General features: G+C 35.0%; 1 protein-coding gene across 1 annotated transcript in view; it reads left to right on the top strand.

Moving 5' to 3' along the window:
- LOC114360746 (apoptosis-stimulating of p53 protein 1-like) overlaps positions 1–23,904 on the top strand; it is a 173,873-nt gene that overhangs the window by 91,690 nt on the left and 58,279 nt on the right. Inside the window, exon 4 of the mRNA XM_028315536.1 lies at positions 5,074–5,163. Coding sequence (XP_028171337.1) covers positions 5,074–5,163 — 90 coding nt within the window. The remainder of the gene's footprint in view (positions 1–5,073; positions 5,164–23,904) is intronic.

The following is a 23,904-nucleotide window of genomic DNA, read 5'->3' as shown; positions in this document are numbered from 1 at the left end:
CCTAAGGAACTATGAAAAGTAACCAGGTAAGTAACCTACTTAATGAGAAATGATCAGTAACACTTATTGCCATTGCAAATATAAATAAAGGCGAAAATTAAATTTCGTTACAAGCTAAAAACCCTGAAAGACAAAAGTACCTAATTCTAAAACAAATGAAGAATTTTTACAACGGTGACAATCCGATCTAATTTTCATTATTCCAAGGGAAAACTTAATGAAAAGTAACGGCTGGTTTCATAATAAATTCTGTAACAGGTTCTGGTGCTATAAAAATTTCCATTCTTAACTAACCCTTATTCTTACGAATCCTTGGGAGCGCTAATGTTGTTACTCATCAGAAATACCCAACAGCAAATTACACCCTAATAACTACACTCGCGAGCAAAAGTATGGAATCACTTACATGAAGTTGTTTCCACGCGATCTTGTGTACTAACGAATTTGTTAGTAACAAAAAATGTAGCACCGNTGCTGGTTCGCTAAAACATTGGCTTATGGGGGTGGCTTGCTCGACTTCCCATCGAGATGTGTAGGAGCAAATTGAAAGCGTGCTTATCGGTGACCTGCCGTCAGTTTCAAGCCTGTGGCAGGCCTTTTTGGAGTCAAATTATATTGTTTATATCTTAGACAAACTGTCCACTTGCTAACAGCTATCCTACGAACATTTCTGAGCTCTTGCTGGACGTCGATACCAGTCAAATGACGATTTCGTAGAGAAGTTGACATGAAAAAACGGTTTTCCCTCTGCGATGTGCACCGGCAATGTTCAGAACTTGGTCTCAGGATAAAGCCACCGGTATCCCGAAAGCGTCTTCAAACTTTCGAAACCCAGGACTGGCTTATGTGGAGCTGACGTGCGACAGCCCGCTGGCTGAGCCCTTCTTGCAATAGTGCAACGATTTGTGCTGCTTCTGAAGGTGTAGAATCCCAGGTAAAGTGTCAAAAGAAGCGAAGATGTGTATGGATTAACGTGTGAAAGCAAAAATCCGAAAACACTTGCTTTTATGGGGGGTAAATAGGCCGCAACTCGCGACGTATCAAACAGTTGATAAATGTCTTTTTTGTTACTTCTTCACATCAGCCGGGATATCTTTTTAAATACTGGTGTGATTTAAATGAATTTGGTATCAATTTAAAGTTAAAAGTTTAATTTTTAAAATGGTGCTACTTTTTTTGTTACTAACAAATTGATTAGTACACAAGATCGCGTGGAAACAACTTCATGTAAGTGATTCCATATTTTTGCTCGCAAGTGTATAATTTCGCCTGCTAATGTAGATAAGTAACGTGTTTGTAAATTTAGCAACACACGCAAGTTCACGCGACGAGTAACGCGAGACGTTACGGTGGGAACCAATTAGTTATGTCAACTTTCCCTCTTTTCTTTATAATTTAGTTATTTTAACGCTCGACGTAGGTACAATTATTCTGTCTTCACGAACCCTGCCTTTTAGAACTTAAAGGATTTGCCACAGTGGATGCGTTCTACGGTCTGGTTAAAGTGAACGCAGCACGCAACATGTATGAACAACATTGAATTTGTCGGTCTCTTTAAATTTTGTATTGATGCGATCTCGCCGTGTGCGGTCGTGCAAAGAACGCAAACCACACCGTTGTCAGATGATGGTCTGGTTACGACCGCTGACAGATTTTTTTCCCGGATCGCTGACCGATTGCTTTGACCGACAATGTAGTTCTTAGGATGCGGGCTGCGTTCACTATGTGACCGTAGAACGCATCCAGTGTGGCAAATCCTTAACGATCACAAAATGAAAATTGGCGCAATCATAAACAATTGCTTGATTTTATCAATTTCAAAAACCCGTTAACAATTTCTCAGTAAACCCTTCGCAAGGCGAAAACAATTGTTCCTACACAATTTTCGTCGGAACTATTCGACTTCGTGCTAATTATTGCTATTAATTTCTCGCAGGCGTTATTATCTTCGTTAGCGAAATATTTATAGGAAAATTCATTGTAATAAACGTTATTAGATTGCCAAAACTTAAACTTAAGATTAAACAAAAATGTGTAATTTTGATATAATTGTTGTTACTGAGACTTGGCTTAATAATAATATTTTAAGTTCCGAGTTGTTCGATGACAGATACACTGTATTTAGACGAGATAGGAAGCCTACTGGTACTCAAACAGATTGTATGGGGGGAGGTGTACTAATTGCAGTGTCTAACAAATTTCAGGCTAGATCAGTTAATTGTTGGAACAGTACATGTGAGGATCTGTGGGTGATCATAGATACTGACATTGCTGGCACAGCAAAACGTATTGCCATCTGCGCAGTATACCTTCCCTCGCCTGTGGGCCATAGATTGTTAGATACTTTTTTAAACAACTGCAGTTCAGTGTTGGAAGGTTTTGATGGACATACCTGTATTCTAGGTGATTTCAATTTACGAAACATCAATTGGAAACTTGTCAATGGTTCCGATGTAAATTATCAGGCACCTGTTCTAGGTCAAAGTTTATTAGATTTTGCGTCTCAAAATAATTTAAAACAGTGTAATTTAGTTACAAATTTTCAAGATAAAATATTGGATCTGCTGCTCACCGACATGGTTAATTGTAGTGTGAATGAGTCACTTGATAATTTATGTAAAATAGACCGTTATCATCCTGCACTTCAGGTTGATTTTTGTTTCGATGAGGTTTCTCAACTTCAATACAATAGCAGCTTCGCCACACTTAATTATCAGCAAGCCGATTATCGTTTAATCAATGACTATCTCTCTAAGGTTAATTGGGACGAGCAATTTTCACAATTTAATGACATTAATCAGTTGGTTGTTCATTTTTATAGCATAATCAGGGACGCCATAACACAATTTGTGCCTCAAAAAAGAAAGACCAACAAGTGGAAATATCCACCATGGTTTAACCAATGCTTAATTAGTAGACTTCGTGAAAAGGGCGTAATTATGAAAAGATTTAAAAAATATCGTAACCCAATGGATAGAATTGAATTAAGTATTTTGTCTAAAAGATGTCAAAAACTTGCCACAGAATGTTATAACAATTATATTAATAACATTGAAGAAAGGATTTCTAAAAGTACTAAAGCTTTCTGGTCTTTTGTTAAAAGCAAGCGTGGCGGCTGCAGTTCCTACCCCACCACTATGACGGACGGGTCTGCGACTGTAAGTGATGGACCAAGTATATGTAATCTCTTTGCAGGTCGTTTTGCCGAAGTTTATTGTAAGGATACAACGTCGCCTAACTCACCATATCCGAAGAAGCCTGCCTATAACAATCTGTCCTTCAGCAGAATTCACATTGACCCTGAGGCTGTAACTCGTGTTTTAAAATCCCTTAACTTAGANGAGTAGTGTTCTAGCATTTTTTTCAATTTTGCCTACATTTAGGTTTTCTGTGCCCGTATCGAACCTTTTCTGTAACTCTTTTTTCTTTTTAATTTATAATTGTCTACCGGTCTAGTTTCAATCAGTAAATTTATAATTGATGTTACTAATATATTGCATGCGGTGTTTACCTTAAATTAATTGTGCATTAAGTTATTACCACTATGGCTGTATGTATACTGTGTAAGCATCAATGTAACAATTTCTGGTAAACCAAATAAAATAAAATAAAAAAATAAAAAAAGCAAAAACATTTTATTGAGTAAGTTTTCTTATTCCCAAACATTTAGCAAGTAGAAGTAAATATTCATGTTAAAATTAAAATAAAGTATCGATGAACCACACCTACACCTCCCAACTACTAATTATCTACTGTTTTAACATTAACACATTGCTGCATTGTGATAATGCAATCTACTAACCGCAAAATGTTACACTTAAACGATCAATTTACATTAAAATTCCTCGTTTAATTCGAAACACATTACAATCCGTTTAGTGATGCTCAAATTGAATGTTCAAAATGTATCAACCTTGCGTCACTGCTATTAGGTCTAAAATTGAGATAATATTTTCTATCTGATTGCACAGTTACTTAACCACTTGGTCACACCTCGTTGTCTAAATCGGGCCGCTCTTAAACAAAAGAATCAGGTGCCGTTGCTTATTTCATTATTAACTTAAGTAACAGTTTACGCCTGCAATAAAATGTTTACGATGACAAGACGTAAAAGTGTCATTACGGTTGCACTCGCGTTTGAAGACATTTCATGACTTGGCCGTAAAACCTGTAGTAATTTCTCATATTAATCTAAGTGTGTTATTAGGTGTTATATTTGGCAGAGTAATATTTGAATCTGCGAAGTGAATTCTGAATTAATTATTTTAATTTATTAATGGATAATGAGTTTAGAAAACAAAGTATGAAAACTTAAATAACAATATGATTTAAAAGTAATAAAAGCAGTGATTAACATTGTCATTTAAAATTATTAATAAATTGTATACTTACCTACTCAATTTAAAAATATCATCACCGTTAATGATATTTTGGCGAGCCAACCAATTTAAGCAGTTAAGGTTTTTTAAATGCGACATTAACGCGCAAAGCTATAAGCTAATATTAGTTTATTAACTTGTTTGAAAACATCTTCTTTAATTTATGTCACTAAGAAAACAACAAAATATTTAAGAATAAAATGCGCAACAAACAAAAAAATCTCCATCAAGGTATAGATTAACATCTTTTTTAATTAACAATTTTTCAATAGAAATGTTGATCTTCCCTCCGATCGCGCTAGTATTGTCGTATTGTGTCCTGCGTCGGCGCTTGAATGGTTAACCGCCATTCGTATTCACTCAAAAGATTCATGAGTGTTTTCAAAAGATAAATGAGTGTTTGTTTTGGGCAAAGACACGCGATATCATTGTTTGCTTGACGGGGCTTTAGAAGGCGCTTTTTTGTTAGACGTCATACCTTACAAAAGGTAATAAGTTAAAAAATGCCTTTTGGAATGCGAGAATGAGGTTTTAGCTCGTAAAATAAGATAAAAATGAATTTGACAATAGCGCAAAATTCAATTAGTTGTAGAAACTCAGGTTAAAAAACTTACTTATGCCAAAAGAAAATTATAGAAAACCTAAAGAGAAAGTATGTACCTAATTTTAAATTTATTTATTTTTCTCTTTTCAGTTCACGTCTTACGAGAGGCGGAATTGCCTATGGAGGTGGCTCAAGCCATGGGCCCTGACGTCCAGTTTGTGCTCAAGTACATCGACACAGGTATGTTTCTTGTTACCTATCATGTTACTCAAAAGTTTTGTATTCAAAGTACACTAATTGTACTGTATAAGTTATACAACGCTGCACATTATAATATGCACTATACCACACTGAAGTCACTAATGGTGGAACGCAACAACTATCAAGATTTTTCATGTAGGTATATTTTATGTCCTTTAGCATGGCATCGATGCACAGTGCACACTGAGACTCAAATTCATTGCTACTTTTCTGAATTACAAGCAATGAAAATGCGAAGCTCTGGTTGGCTAAAACGTGCTTCTAAACGGAAAGGATTCCAAATATAGAAACGACTATATTTGGAATCCTTTCCGTTTCTATTTATTAAATCATGTTTTAATTTAGATTAAAGCTTATCCTAACAAGGAATGCGGATTTTTAAACGTAAATATCCGCGTCAAATAAGGAAAAATCTTTCGTTTTTCCCATCTTACATCGCCTCTGGCGTTGTATGTATAACTTTCTAGCTGGCAGAGTGGCCATTAAGAGGCTGCGCCAACGTAGACACCTTTGTGTCTTGTGTCGCATACAAGTCATCAGAGGATATTTTATTTTTCAACATTAAATCAGCCACTTACCGCGTTGACGTAGACACTTTTTGTGTCCAGTTTCTTTCACTTGACACGCACGTCCCCTGAAAATGTTCTGTGTCGGTAATATGAACTTAAAGTCGTCAGTAGATGACACAAACAACATTCACAAATTTTCCTTAGCCCGGTTTCCACGAAAACGGAGAAGAAAGGAAATGTGTTTAAATAACCAATCAGATTTCGTTATTTCCACATCCCCCCTCTCTGCTTAGTTTTTGTTAGTTTAATTCTGCAAGTAGGCTTTACAAATGCACTTTTACACGTCCCAGGATTAATCCTACCACTACTGTGGGGCTATAAATAGGTCAGTGCTAAGAAGAAGCAGCACAATAAACTCGGTCACTATTGTCAGCCATGATTGGTTATACAAACGCATCTTATCTATTTCCGTTTGGTGAAAAGCTGCGCATAAGATAGCCGCTACCGGACACATCGATTCGGTTCCCTGTGATGGTGTGCCGTGTGGAATAGACAGTGTCTTCGTTTGCGCTGTCTTTAAAAGAAACAACGTGGGCGTTGATGAACACCGACTGTATCAATAGGGCTCTGAGTTGCGGCCGCCATCGTTATTTCTTGTTTGAAGTCCTTTATTGGGTTGCTGTGTGTTTGGATACTGAAACTGAAGTGTCAATTGAGATTGAGACGTATTTTGATTAAACTAGGTTCCTTTTGACAATTGTATATTCCGGAACAGCTTTTGTCGCGTTGATTTTGGTTAAATGTATCTCTAATTATTTATTAGTGATAAAGTAGATATAAAATCTTGTATAACCCAGTGAAGTTGCATAGCTTTTACGCTGATAAATATACATTTATTCGCACCCCACATCATCATCATCATCATTTAATTTTCAGCCACAAGACGTCCACTGCTGAACATAGGCCTCCCCCAATGACTTCCACATCGCACCCCACAAGGATATCTATTTTTCTTTCTCTTTTAAATAGTTTGATAGTAAGTATATACAGGGTGGAATTTTCTAATGCCACCTGGAGGGAAACTACTCTTAATATTGTAGATAGAATTTTTTTCTCAAAGAAAACATTCCTTTATTTTTAAAAAGAAATAGAACTGCATTCAAAGATTTCAAAAAATTTGCTTGCCACACCCGGGAATCGAACCAATTAAAATCTGTTACAAATTACACCCTGTATTTTTATTGCATCGATCGTTAGGGTCAAGTATAAGGATAAAATCTCTCTAACAAACTTGATAAATCAAATGAAAGGAAATCCATAAAATCTTAAATTATTTTAATTATGTACAGAAAATTGTATGGTATGGAAGTGAATTTTCGATTTTTTTTCGAAAATCTATGAATGCAGTTTTCTTTCTTTTCAAAAATAAAGGAATGTTTCCTTTCAGTAAAATTTTCTATCTGCAGTATTAAGAGTACTTTCCCTCCAGGTGGCATTACAAAATTCCACCCTGTATACTTATATGGCTTTAAGAAAACTATTTATCTCTCAAAATTACAGTAATATTTTATTTTATCTTATTTTACCTATTTACAAAACAACTCATTCGTATCGGACCCTCAAGATTGATCTTCAGTTATACACAGCAAAAACTTCGTCGAACCAATTTGGTCGGGCGAGCGATATCAATATAATTAGGGAGCCATCACGGGTCGAGGTTCGATTTCCGTCCACGTTTGTTTGCTGATCGATTGACGGAGTGAGATTAATGTGATCCTCCAAATTGGAAGTATTAGGCAGTTTAGGGGCCGTTTTTGGGACCTCCTTATTTAACATCTCTAAGAAAACTGCAAAGGACAGTATATCTGCCTGCTGATGTATTTTTCGAACACTTTAATCAGGGCCTCTTCAAGGTGAGAGTGAACAGGCATTTACTGGGCTGGTTTGTACCACCTTAGACTGCATCTTAACGTCAGGTCATCAGGTGTGATTGCAGTCAAATACTTGCCTTTTTCAGCATTAAAAAAACTCGCTGAAAGATTTTGTCCCCTAGTTACTTATATTAGGGATACAGGGGTTTCAATTATATCTAATTTGTGTATTTCAGAAGAAATTCTTATTAATTTTGTCTATAAAATATCGCACATGCTAGTGTAATTTACAAAGATATCTATTGGTTATTGTCTGCTTGGCAAAAAAAATGTATTGGATAGAATCAGTGCTTCGTTACTTGAAAGTCCTGCTGCCTACTTGAAATACAATTAATGTCCCCACTGATCCTACCTACTTAGTCTTTCCATCTAAAGATTCAACAGTATTATTAGTTCCCGAGTTGTAGCGAGATCGGCTACAATCTTAAGGTCCTAATCTGGAAACTAATGTCGAGTTCTACTCTTTTCGCCTCTCTGGATTGCTGTCATGAGTATGAGTGATAGTAAACGTATGCTTCAAATAATAACTGAGTTTCTTGTGCTGTATTTTTTCAGCACTGGCCCATTATTGCCCCAAAGCAGCTGTAAAAGAGCTTATTAGAAGTGTATCATAGATTAACATTGTCTAGTTCAGACATCAGTGTAGTCGTTTAGAGTTTAGACGCCCCAAGTCCCTTTTGAGACAGTCGGTTTTTTGGAAGTGTAAAACTTTATCTATTTACTTCGAAAACGTTTTGCAAAGTAGACCCCCGGAATCTAATTACCGTATTTATTCATGGAACGCCGATAGGGCTGGGACAATGAATCCGACTCGATTTATGTTTGTCGCGGAGATGAATTCTAAGGACCGCTTGCGGATCCTAAATGAATGTTAAGTTAAATAAATTATTTCGCTAAAGATCTGCTGGGCAGAGATTTTATTGATTTAAAAGGGCTTTTGGAAGTTGCGAGGAATTTTGGAACGATTTAGCCCGTTTAGCAGTCTTTACCGTTTGAGTTAGGTGACGTCATGTTTTGTTGTATACTATGTTGTTTATTTAGGTTAATAATGAATAATCTAAGTGTGTTTTATATTAATTAAATAAGATAATGGTTCCGTTAGGTTGTTACTTACTTTAGTGCAAAATTATTAGTGCAGCAATGCGTTTGTTTGAAGAGTTCTTATTTTGATACTAAATACTTACTTACTCATAATAAGAACTAAGTAATAGTAGATTAAATCCATTAAATCCGGCAGTATTAAGATCGACATCTAGAAGATCAGGTAGCTTTTTTGAAAACCTGAAATCATTATTCTGCCATAATACCTACCTGATTTAATTCCGAGCCTACTGGGAAACATTGAACGTAGAACGTAGAATACCACGGACACGCGTATTCTTTTAAACTTTAAATTCAAAACTGTCTCCTAAGCGTTAAGTGGAGATAAAGCTTTCTTTAATTTATTTCCAACCGTTACAATTAAAAGAATACTTAATACTTTTTACTTAAGTTTTATCGCTTTAATTTACGATTAAGAACACTTTGGGAGGCGATAACTTATTGAAACAAATTATTCCTATTTCTTACTCATTTTAACGTACTCGTAAACACTAGATTTATCTCCGTTCATTAAAATACATAATGAACAGCCATCCAAATCAAAAGTGCATTCGTTTCTTATAACTTAAAATAAGCCATTGCATTAAATTTTATATTTTCCACCGTAAATCTGATATAAGGCTGCGTGTTTATGGGCGCATAAAAATTCAAAGTTTAGATCTCGACACTTTAATCCGGCCTCGGACATTTAAATATCGTTTATAAATAACCTCGATCGCATACCAGCGGGGCCTGCCTATGATAAAATAGTGCCAGAGAAAATACTACAGCCTTTGATACTACGTTATCATTAGGTCGTAATCAAGAAAGCACGCACACTGGTGAAAAAATCAGTGTCGGCACGCACACACATGCGCGCGATTCACCTGTTGCTATGGATGTGTTGAGAGGTTGCGCGGGCGCAGGTTGGTTGTAGGCTCCCACTCCGTGGCATGGCACGTTTGTGCCCCGTCTCTGTCTCGCGCGTAGGAAACGACAGAGGCAGGTAGCGGTGTTATTATCGGTAAACCAGTCGCGCTGCTTTACCGACCGCCAACTGGATCAACGGTTTTTCACGACTAGCGGATACTTAGTTTTAACTTAACAACGCCGGATAGCGACTGTTCAAAATTTAACGCACGGTTTTATCTCTAAATTTTGTTGGAAACACGCTATATTTTGAATCCGTGTGACGTTGTGTTGTGTTTGTGGTGGGTTTGATCGTTATTACGTGTGGATTGAGCTAGTCAGGCTGTATACAACTGGTTCAAGTCCGTGCAGTGAGGTGGTTGTGTCAGTGCGAAGTTGAAGTTCCAATTTGTGATAAAAAGGTTCAACTTCGGTTTGTTCAGTGCATGTGAGTGGATTGGATTAAGGATTGGCCGAATTCAAAGTGAAAAAGGGTATGTAACGCAGCTTTCTATGATAATAATGTTAACGGTACTGAGAAAACCCGTCTGTATTTACAAACTTGTGATACGTTCTCGATTCGTCAAGTTCTGTGGAATTTGAGCTTGCCTATCGGGTCTCAAGTTCTGCGGTTCGCTTAAGAATAACTTAACTATAAACTTACTTTACGTCCACAACTATTCAGTGGGTCTAGACAAATTGATTTTAATCGCAAACCAGTCGAAAAGTGGTTTTTGTATGGATTTTTGATGGATTCTATTTTCGATTCTATCAAAAAGTGCATTTTACCTAGGGGGCCAGGTCAGTTAAATGATTTTTATACCTACTGTTTTGCCGCCACAAACTTTTTCAATTTATGTTTAGGTAAAAACCCTTTTTAGAATAGAAACTTAAAATATTCCTGCTGAGATTTCTTCGACAGATAAAGGCGAGATAATTTGGAACTTGACTCCAAAAACCATGAAAGCGTTTAGCTGAGTCATTTGTATGCCAAAAGAGCAAGCAATTTGAAAGCTTCTAATGACTTTATTTAAACGCTTACCTTTGCATTGTTTGATTTGAAATACTGTTGTATTAATTCGTCGTTGATTTCTATTAAAATCTTACTAATATTATAAATGCGAAAGTTTGTATGGATGTCTAGATGTGAACATATTTATTACTCTTTCACGTAAAATTACTACGGATTTTGATGAAACTTTACAGTATTATTGCTTATAACCCAGAATAACATATAGGCTATATTTTATGACGATCTGCGTCAAACTAAATTTCACGCGGGTGAAGCCGCGGGCAAAAGCTAGTCTTCTATGTATTTTCATTCAAAATTGTACTATCATCAACACAAATAGATACCTGCTTACATACCTAACTACAAAACTTATTTTAAATATTCTTCACGAATATAACTCAAACATTAGCAATTTTTTTTGTTAAAACCCATACAAAAATATTTTCCTCACTTCCCTAAGTACTGGTACCCTAATTTCAACGGATTAAAGTTCAAAATTGCCCATTTATTTGGGTATTGACATGTGAGCGAATCGGCGGTGTAATGAACATCAACGCGCTCACGAGTCGCGTTCTACCCACGTAATGTGATAAAAAAATTATACCTACACTTTAACTATTAATAGATTAGATTTAGAAATACCTACACTTTGAACTTATTACTTTATGATCATTATGCCTCTGTAAGAGTAGGCGCACACCGTTGATTTTTCGTCGGCCGATAGTTTAGTCGGGCTGTTGATCAGTATGGGCATGTATGGGGGTGCGCACACTACGCCGATTCGATTTGGCCGATTCTTCATACAATTTAAAATCGGGCACAACTATCGACTAACTAAAAATCAACGGTGTGCGTATGGTTAGGTTAAAAAATAAATATGCATATTTTATTTATTTTTCTATTTAGGTAGGACCCCTTAAGATAATAATGAAAATAAAGATTGATTTCTTGACAGCTTCTGTATTATGTATTTAACGAATAAAATAACATGACATTTTACAATGTATGTATAGCTAAAGTAAATAAATAGGTTAGATGCAACTGAATAAACCACGGATAAAAATCTTAATATTTAATTTGTATGATTTTAGTAGGTATTTCCCAGATCGTGGTTTGTTACTGTGTTACTTTATTTATTTTTCCGCCCATTCTATATTTCAGCCACGTCTGACAAGGAAAGAATGTCTAGACCACAAATCCAGAATGAAGTTCTGAGTGACTCTGACAATGGCGAGAGATCGCCATCAAAGTTTTGATCAACTAAAGAAAAACTTACAATTGCTTGCTAAATGATATGAAATGCTATTTGTGATCTTAAAAATTATTTATTTATTTATTTATTTATTTATTTATTTTAGGAATTACAAACAAATGTGTTACAAAAATTAACTTATCTACTAGACTTATGTATTATAAATAAATTAGGATCACAATGCCCGTTTGCACTATCAATTCCTAATTTTTATGTGACCCCTATAGCAACAAAATTCCTGTTATTTGTTACCATAGGGTTCACTTAAAAATTAGGGATTGATGGTGAAAACGGGCATAAGAGTATCAACAAACAATAGGTACACACGTGATGAGTTATCTTCTAGATAGTTGTGTGGTATTCTATAAAAGTTATTCACCATAACTCAAAATCACTTACAAGGAAAACAATTAAAAAACAATGTCTGAGTACAAAACCCATCAGGATCTATAAATAGTGAGAGTCGGTTGGATCACAAGATAGATGGATAGAGAAGGCTCACTTTAATAATTTTTTGTTGCAAAATAACGTCTATTATGTCTACATATGATGCTATAATGTTTAGCTAGACTTACGAGTACTTTATCAGTAAACTTAAATATGCGTAGACCACCGATTCTAATTTGTATGAAGAATCCATCGGTGTAATGTGCGCACTTCTCGGCCGACTAAAAATCGGTGGTTTGCGCCTAGGCTAAAAAAAATATCGTAACCACGAAGGCTGCAATGTTAATAGTATATTTTTGGTTTAAAGAAGTGTTCTCTTAAAACGAAACAGTCATTTTCATCATGATAGATAGGTATTTTTATCCGTGAAATATAAAAAAAAATTAGACAGGTATTATTATTTTTTCTGTTGCATTTTATGTGAAGTACATTAATCTCGTGGCTTACTTTTCTTGTGTGAAAGGCGCCCAAAACAACGGTATAGGGTCATAAATATCATATTTAACTGCATTTGCGCCCTTAAAACCCCAAATAAATGAGGCTCAAAATGCAGCGACAATAATATCCTTAATTTACCCATAAAAATGTGAGGTTGTGTGATCATGTAATTGAGACAGCTCTCAAACGCATATAGATGCACGTAAATAGGTTCGAATCTAGCTTTGTTTTGTGTGTGCGTAATGTGAAATCTAAGTTAATAATGAAAGTTTTATAAGATGAAAAATTTCCTCCTAATCAAGCTCTAAAGAGCATCTCCAGCTTTTAAGCATACAGTCAATAAGTCTTTTATAATGTGAACAGCTAGGGACTGGAATTCGTTACCTGCTGCTGTTTTTGTTGAACACTATAATCCGGGTATTTTTAAGGCGAGAGTTAATTAATATGTACCATTCTAGACAGTATCTCACTTAACATCAGGTGCGATTGCGGTCAAATACTTGCCTTGTTCTGCATAAAAAATCACTAGTAGTAAGTAAACTTTTTAGGATCAGTCTTATTTAGTCGATCCATCCATCAGGTGCGATTGCGGTCTAATATCTGCCTTGTTCTGCATAAAAAACACTGGTAGTGAACTTTTTAGGATCGATCCTATTTAGTCGATCCATGCATCTTGTATGGCATGTGTCACAAATAGACGCTACGAGCTTACTCCATCTACCTTCTGTTCTGTCTAAAGGCTCACCTCCGAGAAATCGTGCGTTTAAGCCTCCGGCTAGTCAGTTTCCATAAGTTTTTGTGCCAAGTACAGTCATCCCAGGTTATCTCAATGAGCAAAAGAGTATACGCATGTTTTAGCTAAGACTTTTTTAGTCGATATCTTCTTATGGTATTTCTTCTAAAGGTGAGATGGTGATGATGAGATCCAAACTGGACAACGCATTGTCAATTTATTTGATTCTCAAAGGTTAGGAGTGGTTATTTATCTTAATTATACAAAAAGCAAAAGGTCACTGACTGACTCACTTACTCATCACGAAATCTTAGAAACTACAAGTGCTAGAAGTCTCAAATTTTGCATGGGGTTCCATTTAGAACGTACGTGCTCACTAAGACGGGATTTTTCAAAATTCAACCTCTAAGGGGGTAAAACGGGGTCCACGCGTACGAAGTCGCGGGCGGCCGCTAGTTGTCTAATATACTCACAAATTATTCATAATCAAGGAGATACCGTGAGCCAAAATAGTTGGTTTCTTTAATTTTATTGATCACTTCCGATTTACAATTACCATGCTAATATCTTAAATTACAAGTAAAGATGTACTCGTATCACAATTTTTTTATGTAATCCAATAAAAAGATAATTATAAGAGTAAATTCTTACGCAAACATAAAACGTAATCTCGTTGCGTGTACTAATTAACATTAAATTAATGGTCGTGTACATTCACAAAGTCATGGCGTACGTACTTTCACTCGTTTTTAATCTCGCTTGTTCATTGAAGGGTTTATTAAAGATTGGGGTTACGTAAAGTGAGTAGGCAATAGAGTGGTCACATATAACATGGATAATAAGTTATATTAGAGCTATCATGTTAATGGTCTTCTGTTAATGAAAAACCTTTTATTTTAGGACCAGATTTTAGCAAAATAAAAAAAGTCCTAAACTCAATGTACAGCCGCAGAATGAAAAGGTTCGTCATCTTAGTGTCGGTTTTCGCTTGCACTAGGTACTGTAAGAGTCAAACCTGCCAACATAACAGTGCAAGAAACAGTGCTGCTAACATTTAAATAAATATGACGTTTGCTAATGAATAAGGTTTTGCTTGTTTATTTTTCTATCCCATCAGTGCAATGCAATGATGACATTGACCAATTGACAATAGTTTTTTTTATTTAATAGAAATAATAATGGCAGGTTGAACCAACAAGAAGGTTTTAGTTTATCAATCATAATAATCTTCTTGACAAGATAAATCGTCAAACAACTTTGATCTGAATAATTTTGAACTTTACTGACGAACAGTTAAAGATTATTTTCTCTAAGTCGAGATTAATTCTGTAACATAGTTTCAAAAGGTAATATGTGCTCGCGATTCGTTGAAGGAATCAATTTGAAAACTGACGAACCTTTTCATTCCGTGACTGTACGATGAATACGAGTACTTCAGTGACTTATTGGTATTATTTAAACTAAGTATAGTTTTCTGCCTGTTTTGTCAAGATTAAGATGGTAGAGTAAAAAATTTAGTTATATTGTTAACAACATCGATTATTATGAAATTAATGAAATTCAGAATTAGTATAAAAGCTCTCCAACGTTCCACTAAAGGCTTTTGGCTTCAATTCATCATGTTGAGAAAAGTGACAAAAACTCTACTAAAACTCATAAAACTAATTTTTTTTTGCAAATATTTTCACACGTCCCAGTAATACTGGGCCAGTATTAACCCTCCCCCTGCTTCGGGACAATAAATGGGCCAGTGCTGAGAAGAAGCAGCGCAGGAAACTCAGTTACTATTGCATTGTCAGCCTCCTTTTCAAGGGCTTACACTCTTTAATATCCATAGTCATAAATATTGATGCAAGCTAGGCAGTTAAACATTCCAAACATACTATGTACAATATTTTATTTTATTTTATCTGCTAATAATGTTCACTTTAAAGAAGTGCTGATAAATGACCCTCAATAGAATTGATTGGCTTCTTACAAACGCCTTATTAGGTGTGAAAATAATATAATTACTACCCTCTGTCCAACTACACGTGTTTTCCTGTCCTAACAATTGACGTGTTGAGTATCCAATTACTTAATACACAACTGGTTTGCATGCGAATATTACCCCAGGAGGAAGTGCGAGGTGTCAATGTATCGATTAATGTGTCAATCAATAAGCGACTGCGTAAAATGTAGGATTCATACAGTTTAAGTTTAAAGATGATGGGACAATAAGCTAAACACTGAGGCGTCTTAAGTAGGTATAAATATTTGCGATTTTTCAACATTGCATGCATTGGAACTGTTCACTATTTTTGTTTTACCTTAAGCTCATGGCCTTCATCTCACGAAGTGATGATCAAGCTGAAGGTGGAAACGAGCTTCTCCCGGAATCCTAAGCCATAGAGCAATACTATTTTATCTCCAATTGCTGAAACAAAATAATTACACAAAAGAAATAAAAGCACCACGTCTAACCTAAACTATTTTTGGACCTAGATTTGAAAGATTTTTTTGGTGTCCCCCTTCTTTTAGATATCATATTGTGTGATTAGTTTTTAATGGTTTTCAATAAGCCGACTTACAAATTAATAAGTGTTACTTCTACTTAATGTCATTATTAAGTAACATTACTTAATAACTAAATTAGGTGTGAATCTTTACAAAACTAATAATACGAAATGCAAAGCAATAAAATTGATAGCAAGCGCAACAGTTTTGAAAGCCATTGTAATGTAACAGTTTCCATCAAACCCGCCGAAACAGAAGATAACATCCTCAATTAAATTTTGATTGCGCCATCTACGGCGCCATTTTGCTCGCAATTACAAACTACACCGTCGTAAAGCAGGGACAAATCAAATATTCAAATCAAATCAAATAATTTATTGTGCATAAATTTGGGTACATTACATTTGCAGTAGTTATTGCAATAATAAAGTTAGATCGCCAAATCCTACCATTACAGGTGTATACACATTTCTCTTAAAATAAAATTAAAAAACTATTCCTTATGCTCCATAAAATCTTTCAAACTATAGAAACAATTTTTCAATAACCACAATTTAGTGAGCCTCTTAAACGAACTTAAACTTAATTCATCATCTTTAAAGCGATCAGGTAATTTATTATAGATATCTATACACATAATATAGGCATTTCGTGACACTGCAGACAGTTTTACACATGGTTTATGTAATTTGTACAAATATTGGGATCGTATTCTCCTATTAGTAGCTTCCTGTTTTTTTACAAAAAGAGACTTATGTTTAGTTACAAATAGACAAATTTCATATACATATAAACTTGGAATAGGAAGAATATTATGTTTTTGAAAGTATGGCCGACAGGAATCGGTTTTTTTAATGCCAAATATAGCTCGATGTATATGATATAAGCGATGTATACGCTTTTGTATCAAGAATATGCTGTGGATATCTACAGAATTTCCCCATAGAATAATACCGTAACGAAGAATACAGTCAACGTAGCCATTGTAAGCCATGAGCGCAGATTTTACAGATACAACTCTGCTAACCCTTCTTAAAGCATACACGAATTTGTTAACTCTTGTGCACAGGTCATCAATATGAGTCTTCCAGTTTTTTTTTTTTTTTTTTTTNTTGTGTAACTTCTTCTATGGGGTCATCATTAACTGTAACATTCAAAGGCTGTGAGTTACCTCTTACTGTCCGGAACTGTATGTATTTTGTTTTGCCAGCGTTCAACTTTAAATTATTACATTTGAGCCATGCTATGGCCTGAGATAATATGTTATTCACCTCAATGTTATATGTGGCAATGTCTTTACGTTCAATAATAAGGGTGGTGTCATCTGCAAACAAGATGCATTCCTGCGATACACGTTTAGGCAAATCGTTAATATAAAGCAAAAAAAGCAGTGGCCCCAGTATGCTGCCCTGGGGAACACCGAATTTATTATTAACATAAGAAGATCTATATGGCAAAACTGTTTTTGATTGCGAACAATACCTTTTGATTTCCACACACTGTGTTCTGCCACTCAAGTATGATTTTATCAATTCAAACGCTGGACCTCGTATACCATATTTGGATAATTTTGCTAGGAGACGTTTGTGACACACGAAATCGAAAGCTTTACTCATATCCATGAATATCACCGTGATGGGTATCTTTTGGTCCATGCAAGTCATTATATGTCGAATCAAATTAAATGCAGCCAATGAAGTACTCCTACCTTTTCTAAACCCATTTTGCTTCTCCGTAATGATATTGTATTTTTCAAAGAATTTATTTAACCTCCTGTAAATTATCTTTTCAATTATCTTTGAGAATATTGGTATCAAGGTAACCGGCCTATAATTATCTATTTTACATTTTTCGCCTTTCTTGAATAGGGGTTTTACGATAGATTTTTTCAATTTTTCTGGGAATTTTCCTTGCACCAAGCATAAATTGACTACATATAGTAATGGAACTGCTATGTAAGTCATAACTTCTTTTATAATATCTGTTTTAATGTCGTCAAACCCTACGGAATTAGTATTTTTTACTGTTCTAACAATCTTTATTAATTCGGCCATATCTACTGGATTTAAGAATATACTTGGTTCGATATTATCTATTCCTAGGTCACCTGTACTAGTTACGTCACAATTGTCTTTGACAACATTTATAAAATAATCATTAAAAGTATTAGAAATAAGTTGAGGATCAGTAATGTCTGTGTTATTAATCGTTATTTTTTATATAGTATTATTGTTACAGTCAGGCTTTATATATTTTGTTATAACTCTCCATACCGCCTTACAAGTATTATTTGAATTATTTATATACTTTGTGTTTTCAGATCTTTGGAAAGAAATTAAGCATTTTTTAAATATTCTAGAGTATTTTTTGTAAATAGTTTTATGTTCTTTGTAATGTCTACTTTTAATATATAATTTTCTTTTATATGTACTAGATCTTTTGATTCCTCTAGTTAACCATTTCGAAAAAATATTTTTATTCGAGACTTTGATTTTGTGTACAGGGAAGCAAAGGTTATAAAAAAGAGTAAATAAATTATAGAAATTTTCAAAAGCTTGGGATGCGTCCTTTTCTTCAAATATTTCTGTGAAAGTAAGAGCCGACAAGCAATCTCTAAACTTTCTACGGTTATCTTTACAATAATCTCGTCTATATTCATACCACCATTTAATAGGCGTATGTAGACGTTTACTTATAGGAATGAGAAAAGATTGAGCCGTATGATCTGATAGACCTAGATCATGAACGTTAGCTTGACCCCCTTGAACATTTGTGAATATATGGTCTATGCATGTTTTTGATGTTGCCGTAATCCTAGTAGCGTCTTGAATGGTTGCTTGCAAATTGTACGTTTCAAATAATCTTTTTAACTCTGTCGAAATCTTAGTATCTTTCATGAGATCAATGTTGAAATCTCCACATATTACATACTTTTTCCTACTATGATAACCTATTGATTCCAACATTTCGCATAATTTATGAAAAAATATCGAATTTGTTGATGACGGTGTTTTATTAGTGTAAATACATATCAATACTATACCATATTTATTTATATTTATCCCACAACATTCAAAGCTGTACGGTATTGAAATATTTTCCAGCTCTTTTATTATTGTAAATTCAATATTTTTGCGAACTAAAATAGCAACGCCTCCTCTTTTAGATTTTTTCCTCGAAAAAGAAGTCGCGATCACAAAATTTTTTAGTTTTAAATTGAATTCGGACCCTTTCATTAAGTTTGTTTCGCATAAACATAATGCGTCAACATATAAGCCCTTATCATTTAGGTCGGATAATGCACAATACAAATCCTCCTGCTTATTCAGAACCCCGGCAATATTCTGATGAAGTATCCCTAGACAATTACTATATAGAAAGGCGTCGAAAAAACGTTTTATTTTCTGTTAAAGGCACGCCCTGATTTTGCTGTTCAAGAGCACAAACATTACTTTGGGATGTGTGATATTCTCTTATCATATTTACTATTTTTCTTACGCTTTGAAATATTGAGTTTAGGCCACGATTATTAATGGTGCCAAAACTTTTGTGAAACATCGTATTACTATATTCTAGGCCGCGATTTGAATCAATCACATAAGCATACTCATGGGTCATTATATCTGCATATAATACATGGTTAAAAATTTCTATTCTCCAATTAAAGAGATTTGTGTATCCATGATACTTATAGGTTGGAAGACATATGAGAATATTGGTGTGCTTAATTTTTGTTAGCGTTTCTCGTAAGTATTTAATTAAGTCGTAGTAATCCGTAGTTCTTTTGAAATCATCCTCACCTATAAGTATGATACAGTAATCTGACATTGTAAAGTCTACTAATTTTGCGTCGATACCGTTCACAAGTTGCCTTATACCACAGTTTGGCATTAGATAATGACACAAATTTTCACCTAAATTAGACATTGCTATAGATCTAGTTTTATTAAATTTGTTACAACTTAACAGGCAGATCTTGGGTCCCAGATCTTGGCGAGACGAGTTAGATGAGATCGTATGATGTCTTTCTTCTGGAATTCGTAAATTTTCAGGCGACGTCACTTGCGTATCAATATTCTTTTTCTTCAGGGACGAATGCTTTTCCGGTGTTTTTGATAAGATGGTTCCAATTTTGCAATCAGGTAACTTCTCCTTTGGTTCTATGGTCTTTTCCCTTTTTTTCCGAGATGGTGTTTCTTTTTTACTGTGGCTCTTCGGCGTAGATTGAAAGATTCTTGTCAACTGGTTTATTTTTGAATCTCTATTAGATATTATGTCTTTCAGTGAGTAGTTTTCATTTAACAATCTCTCGACTTCATTTTCTGCACTTTCAAGTTTCGTTTCTAATAGTGATACTTTTGCTTTAAGTTCCTCGATTTCTTCCCACATATGTATGTTATTTTCCGGACAGCTTCTACAATAGTGGCTGTAACCTGGCCGATAATAGAAGAGGGTGAAGCAGGCTTGCAAGCAAAAAAGGATTGTGTACACTGCTATATTAGTAAATAGGTGCGATTTTGCAACAAATAATATTTTATGTAAATCCGTTGTACAGTCAGCATCAAATAGCTTAGAATAGGCGCACACCGTTGATTTTTACTTGGCCGATAGTTGTGCCCGATTTCAAAGTATGATTAATCGGCCAAATCGAATCGGCGTAGTGTGCGCACTCCCATACATGCCCATACTGATCAATAGCCCGACTAAACTATCGGCCGATGAAAAATCAATGGTGTGCGATGCTTATGATGATACCCAAAGTGGCCAAAAAGTTGATAACACAATCTTGCTTCAGCAAGCGAATCGCGTTTCATTTGTAAAAAAGACGTTGCGAAGTTTTTGTCTACTTTGGGTGTCATCACGAATTGTTTGACGCTGATTTATTATTATTATTAGTGTTAGTAAATAAATGCGAATTTGCAACAAAAACGTAACGTACGGCGTACCTAGGATCGTTGAGGAGGATCGATAATATTGCAATCAAGGATATCTTCGTTCTCATACGGCAAAATTTAGATCTTTGCACTGTGACGAAGATTGTTCTTAAGTCGTTAAATAACTTACACAAAACGTTTAGACTTTGCAAGCTCAGAAATTTGGATTCGTCTGGCATAATGTCTACTTACACCTACGTGGATTTTGTTTTCCTTTGTAAACATTCTTTTTCTATCTTCAATCTTATGTAGGAAGTCCAGAATATAAGTCAGGCTTACTGTGCTTCCCTCTATTGTGCCTGGACGCCGGGCACCGACAATGAGCCGGCCTACCTGTTCTTGATTAGAAATATTTCAGGAATGCGGACGAATTTTGGGCTACACTCGACTAGGGATTTTAGTAGATGAAAGACAGAAATACTTAGTAGTTATTCTGTAGACTGTTGTGATGCCATGTTGATTTAAAAATATATTTTGGATATACCTAAGTAATTTTACACAAAATCGCGGGTTTAATCGCTTTTGATTTGTCAATGCTTGCTAACCTCATTTATACGCTTTCTATGTAAATTGTCTGCAAAAGAAATACTAGTTTCCGAAATCCTTGTGTTATGTAAAAATCAACAAAAAACATCCTTATCTAAAAAAAAATAATAATGTTTTTTGTGATTTATTTAGCCGAGTGTACAAAGTCAAATTTAGTACAAATTCTTGAAGCGTGCTCACCATTTTGACTGTAACGTTTAAATAAACTATCCGAACTATTTTAATAGGACTGAACTGTTGTATTAATGAAATTTTAGAGGCACAAGTAACACCCAAGTCTCCATAGCAGGGTTGATTTCAATTCTGCAACGTAGGCATTTATTGATTGTAGACTCGCACAAGAAAAAGGTTTAAATTGAACTGAAGTTATTCGCTAACTAATTTAGAGCTTTTCAAGCGATGAGGGATTCTATTAATTCCAGAGTGCGTCTCCTGAAAAGATTATACTTGTTGTATTCGATCGCGCCTTGTAAATTTTTACATGTTATACTTATGCATATTACCTAGATAAGTATGCAATATGTAGCTATTTTAAAACCCTGTCAGTTTTACTAGCAGCGAAACCTCTTCAGAGTGTATTTTAAAACTACGATCTCCATGCTTTCTTGAAATTATCTTATGTACATATTACAATTTACATATTTACAACATGCATGCAAGCTACTCCACACATATCAATCAAGCTCGATGATGATACATCTTGGAATGATTTTAATTGAATATTAACAGAAACGTTCGTTCATTTACATAAATGCCATGCCTGCATTGTTCGCTGAATGACATAACAATAGGCTATTTATTCATTCCACATCCACACTGTACATAAGACAATAGCCTTAACTATTACATTGTCTGCTAAATTACTTTTTTGAAAATAGATTCTGACGTTTTAAGTTCAAAATTTGCAATCAAATGAAGTATACACGGACAATGGCGTATCAGGCTAAACTCTGAGGCATCTGCATCAAAATAGGATAGTTTAATATGCTGTCGACTGTACTAATATCTGACACCCTTCGGCCACGTTTTCATGTATACGCAAAACTGCTTCACTCTGTAGAGGCACATCAACTTACCGCAATTTTGAACCTTAGGCGAAATACCTATCCCATCAAAAACAATACTTGTCAAAAAAACCAAGTCTCGCAACTCAGTTGTTCTACGGTAAAAAGTTGTGAGATCCATGTAATACCAAGTCCAGGCCAGGAAATCTTTAACGTTTTACATAAATATTGACTTGGCCATCGCATGAAAACACGTGTAAATTAAATTATTTAGATTTTAGATCCCATCAGGATCTCATTTCTTTTTGTATTTTGTAGACAGCAGTTATGTATCTAGAAAACTGGACCGAAATTGAAAAATTTTACTCGACTTGGCGGTTGCACTACCGTGCCCCCAAATCTCATTTCTTTTTGTATTTTGTAGACAGCAGTTATGTATCTAGAAAACTGGACCAAAATTGAAAAATTTCACTCGACTTGGCGGTTGCACTACCGTGCCCCCAAATATTTTAGTTTTTCCTTGATTCATACACCAAACACTACTTACATTCCAAATTTGAAGCTTCTAGGTCTGCTAGAAGTGCCTTAGAATTTTGATGACCGGTGAGTCAGTGAGTGACAAAATTAAGTAACTTTGACCCGTTATAATTCTTAAACTACTGGTTCAAATTGAATGAAATTTTAAATAAACCGTGTCTTTACAATGCCTGCATAGCTAATGAAAATTCAGCCTTCTAGTTTTATCCATAACGAAGTTACAGGCGGTCGAAAATGGCCTGAATTGCTTCGAGAAAAGGATGGTACGGCCGTGCCACTTTTTTGCTCGACTTGGTGGGGGCACTGCCGTGCCCCCAGATCTAGATATAAAATGGAATAAGATTCATTGGCTAAATGATTGTTATAAAAATAACGTCATTCTAACTTATGTTTAGGAATTACCTAACTAGATAAAAAATTTAATTTATTGCCTAAAAAAAGATTTGCTTGATATAAAAATAACGTCATTGTAACTTATGTTTAGCCTACGATAATTTTGTGCTTAATACGTTTCATAGAACATTTTGTTTCTAGCATTATCTAAAAAAAATCCTCGATAAGTAAGGAACAAACGGCCTAGCTAAAGTCGGTTAGGACTAGAAAAACGAGCTTCAAAGGTATGCGCATTTGGTTAGGGCTAGCACTTTAGTTTTTAACCGACTTCAAAAAAGTAGGAGGTTCTAAGTTCGGCTGTATGTATTTTTAGTTTAACATAAACTGTGCATCTATTGCTTCAGCTACTACAAGTCCCTCTTACGACTGCTTATACCAGACCAGCTAGAGACGTGTACAAAGATTTACATATTGAAAACAATCGTAATACCACCTGGAGTAAATAAATAGGATCCAAATTTTCCCCTACGGCATATTTAGGACCCTTATAGTCATCATC

Source organism: Ostrinia furnacalis, unplaced genomic scaffold (genome assembly GCF_004193835.3).
Source record: "Ostrinia furnacalis isolate ACB-3 unplaced genomic scaffold, ASM419383v2 OfSCF5158, whole genome shotgun sequence".
Lineage (NCBI taxonomy): Eukaryota > Metazoa > Arthropoda > Insecta > Lepidoptera > Crambidae > Ostrinia > Ostrinia furnacalis.
The sequence above is the reverse complement of the archived record's forward strand: the minus strand, read 5'-3'. Positions and strand labels throughout refer to the sequence as shown.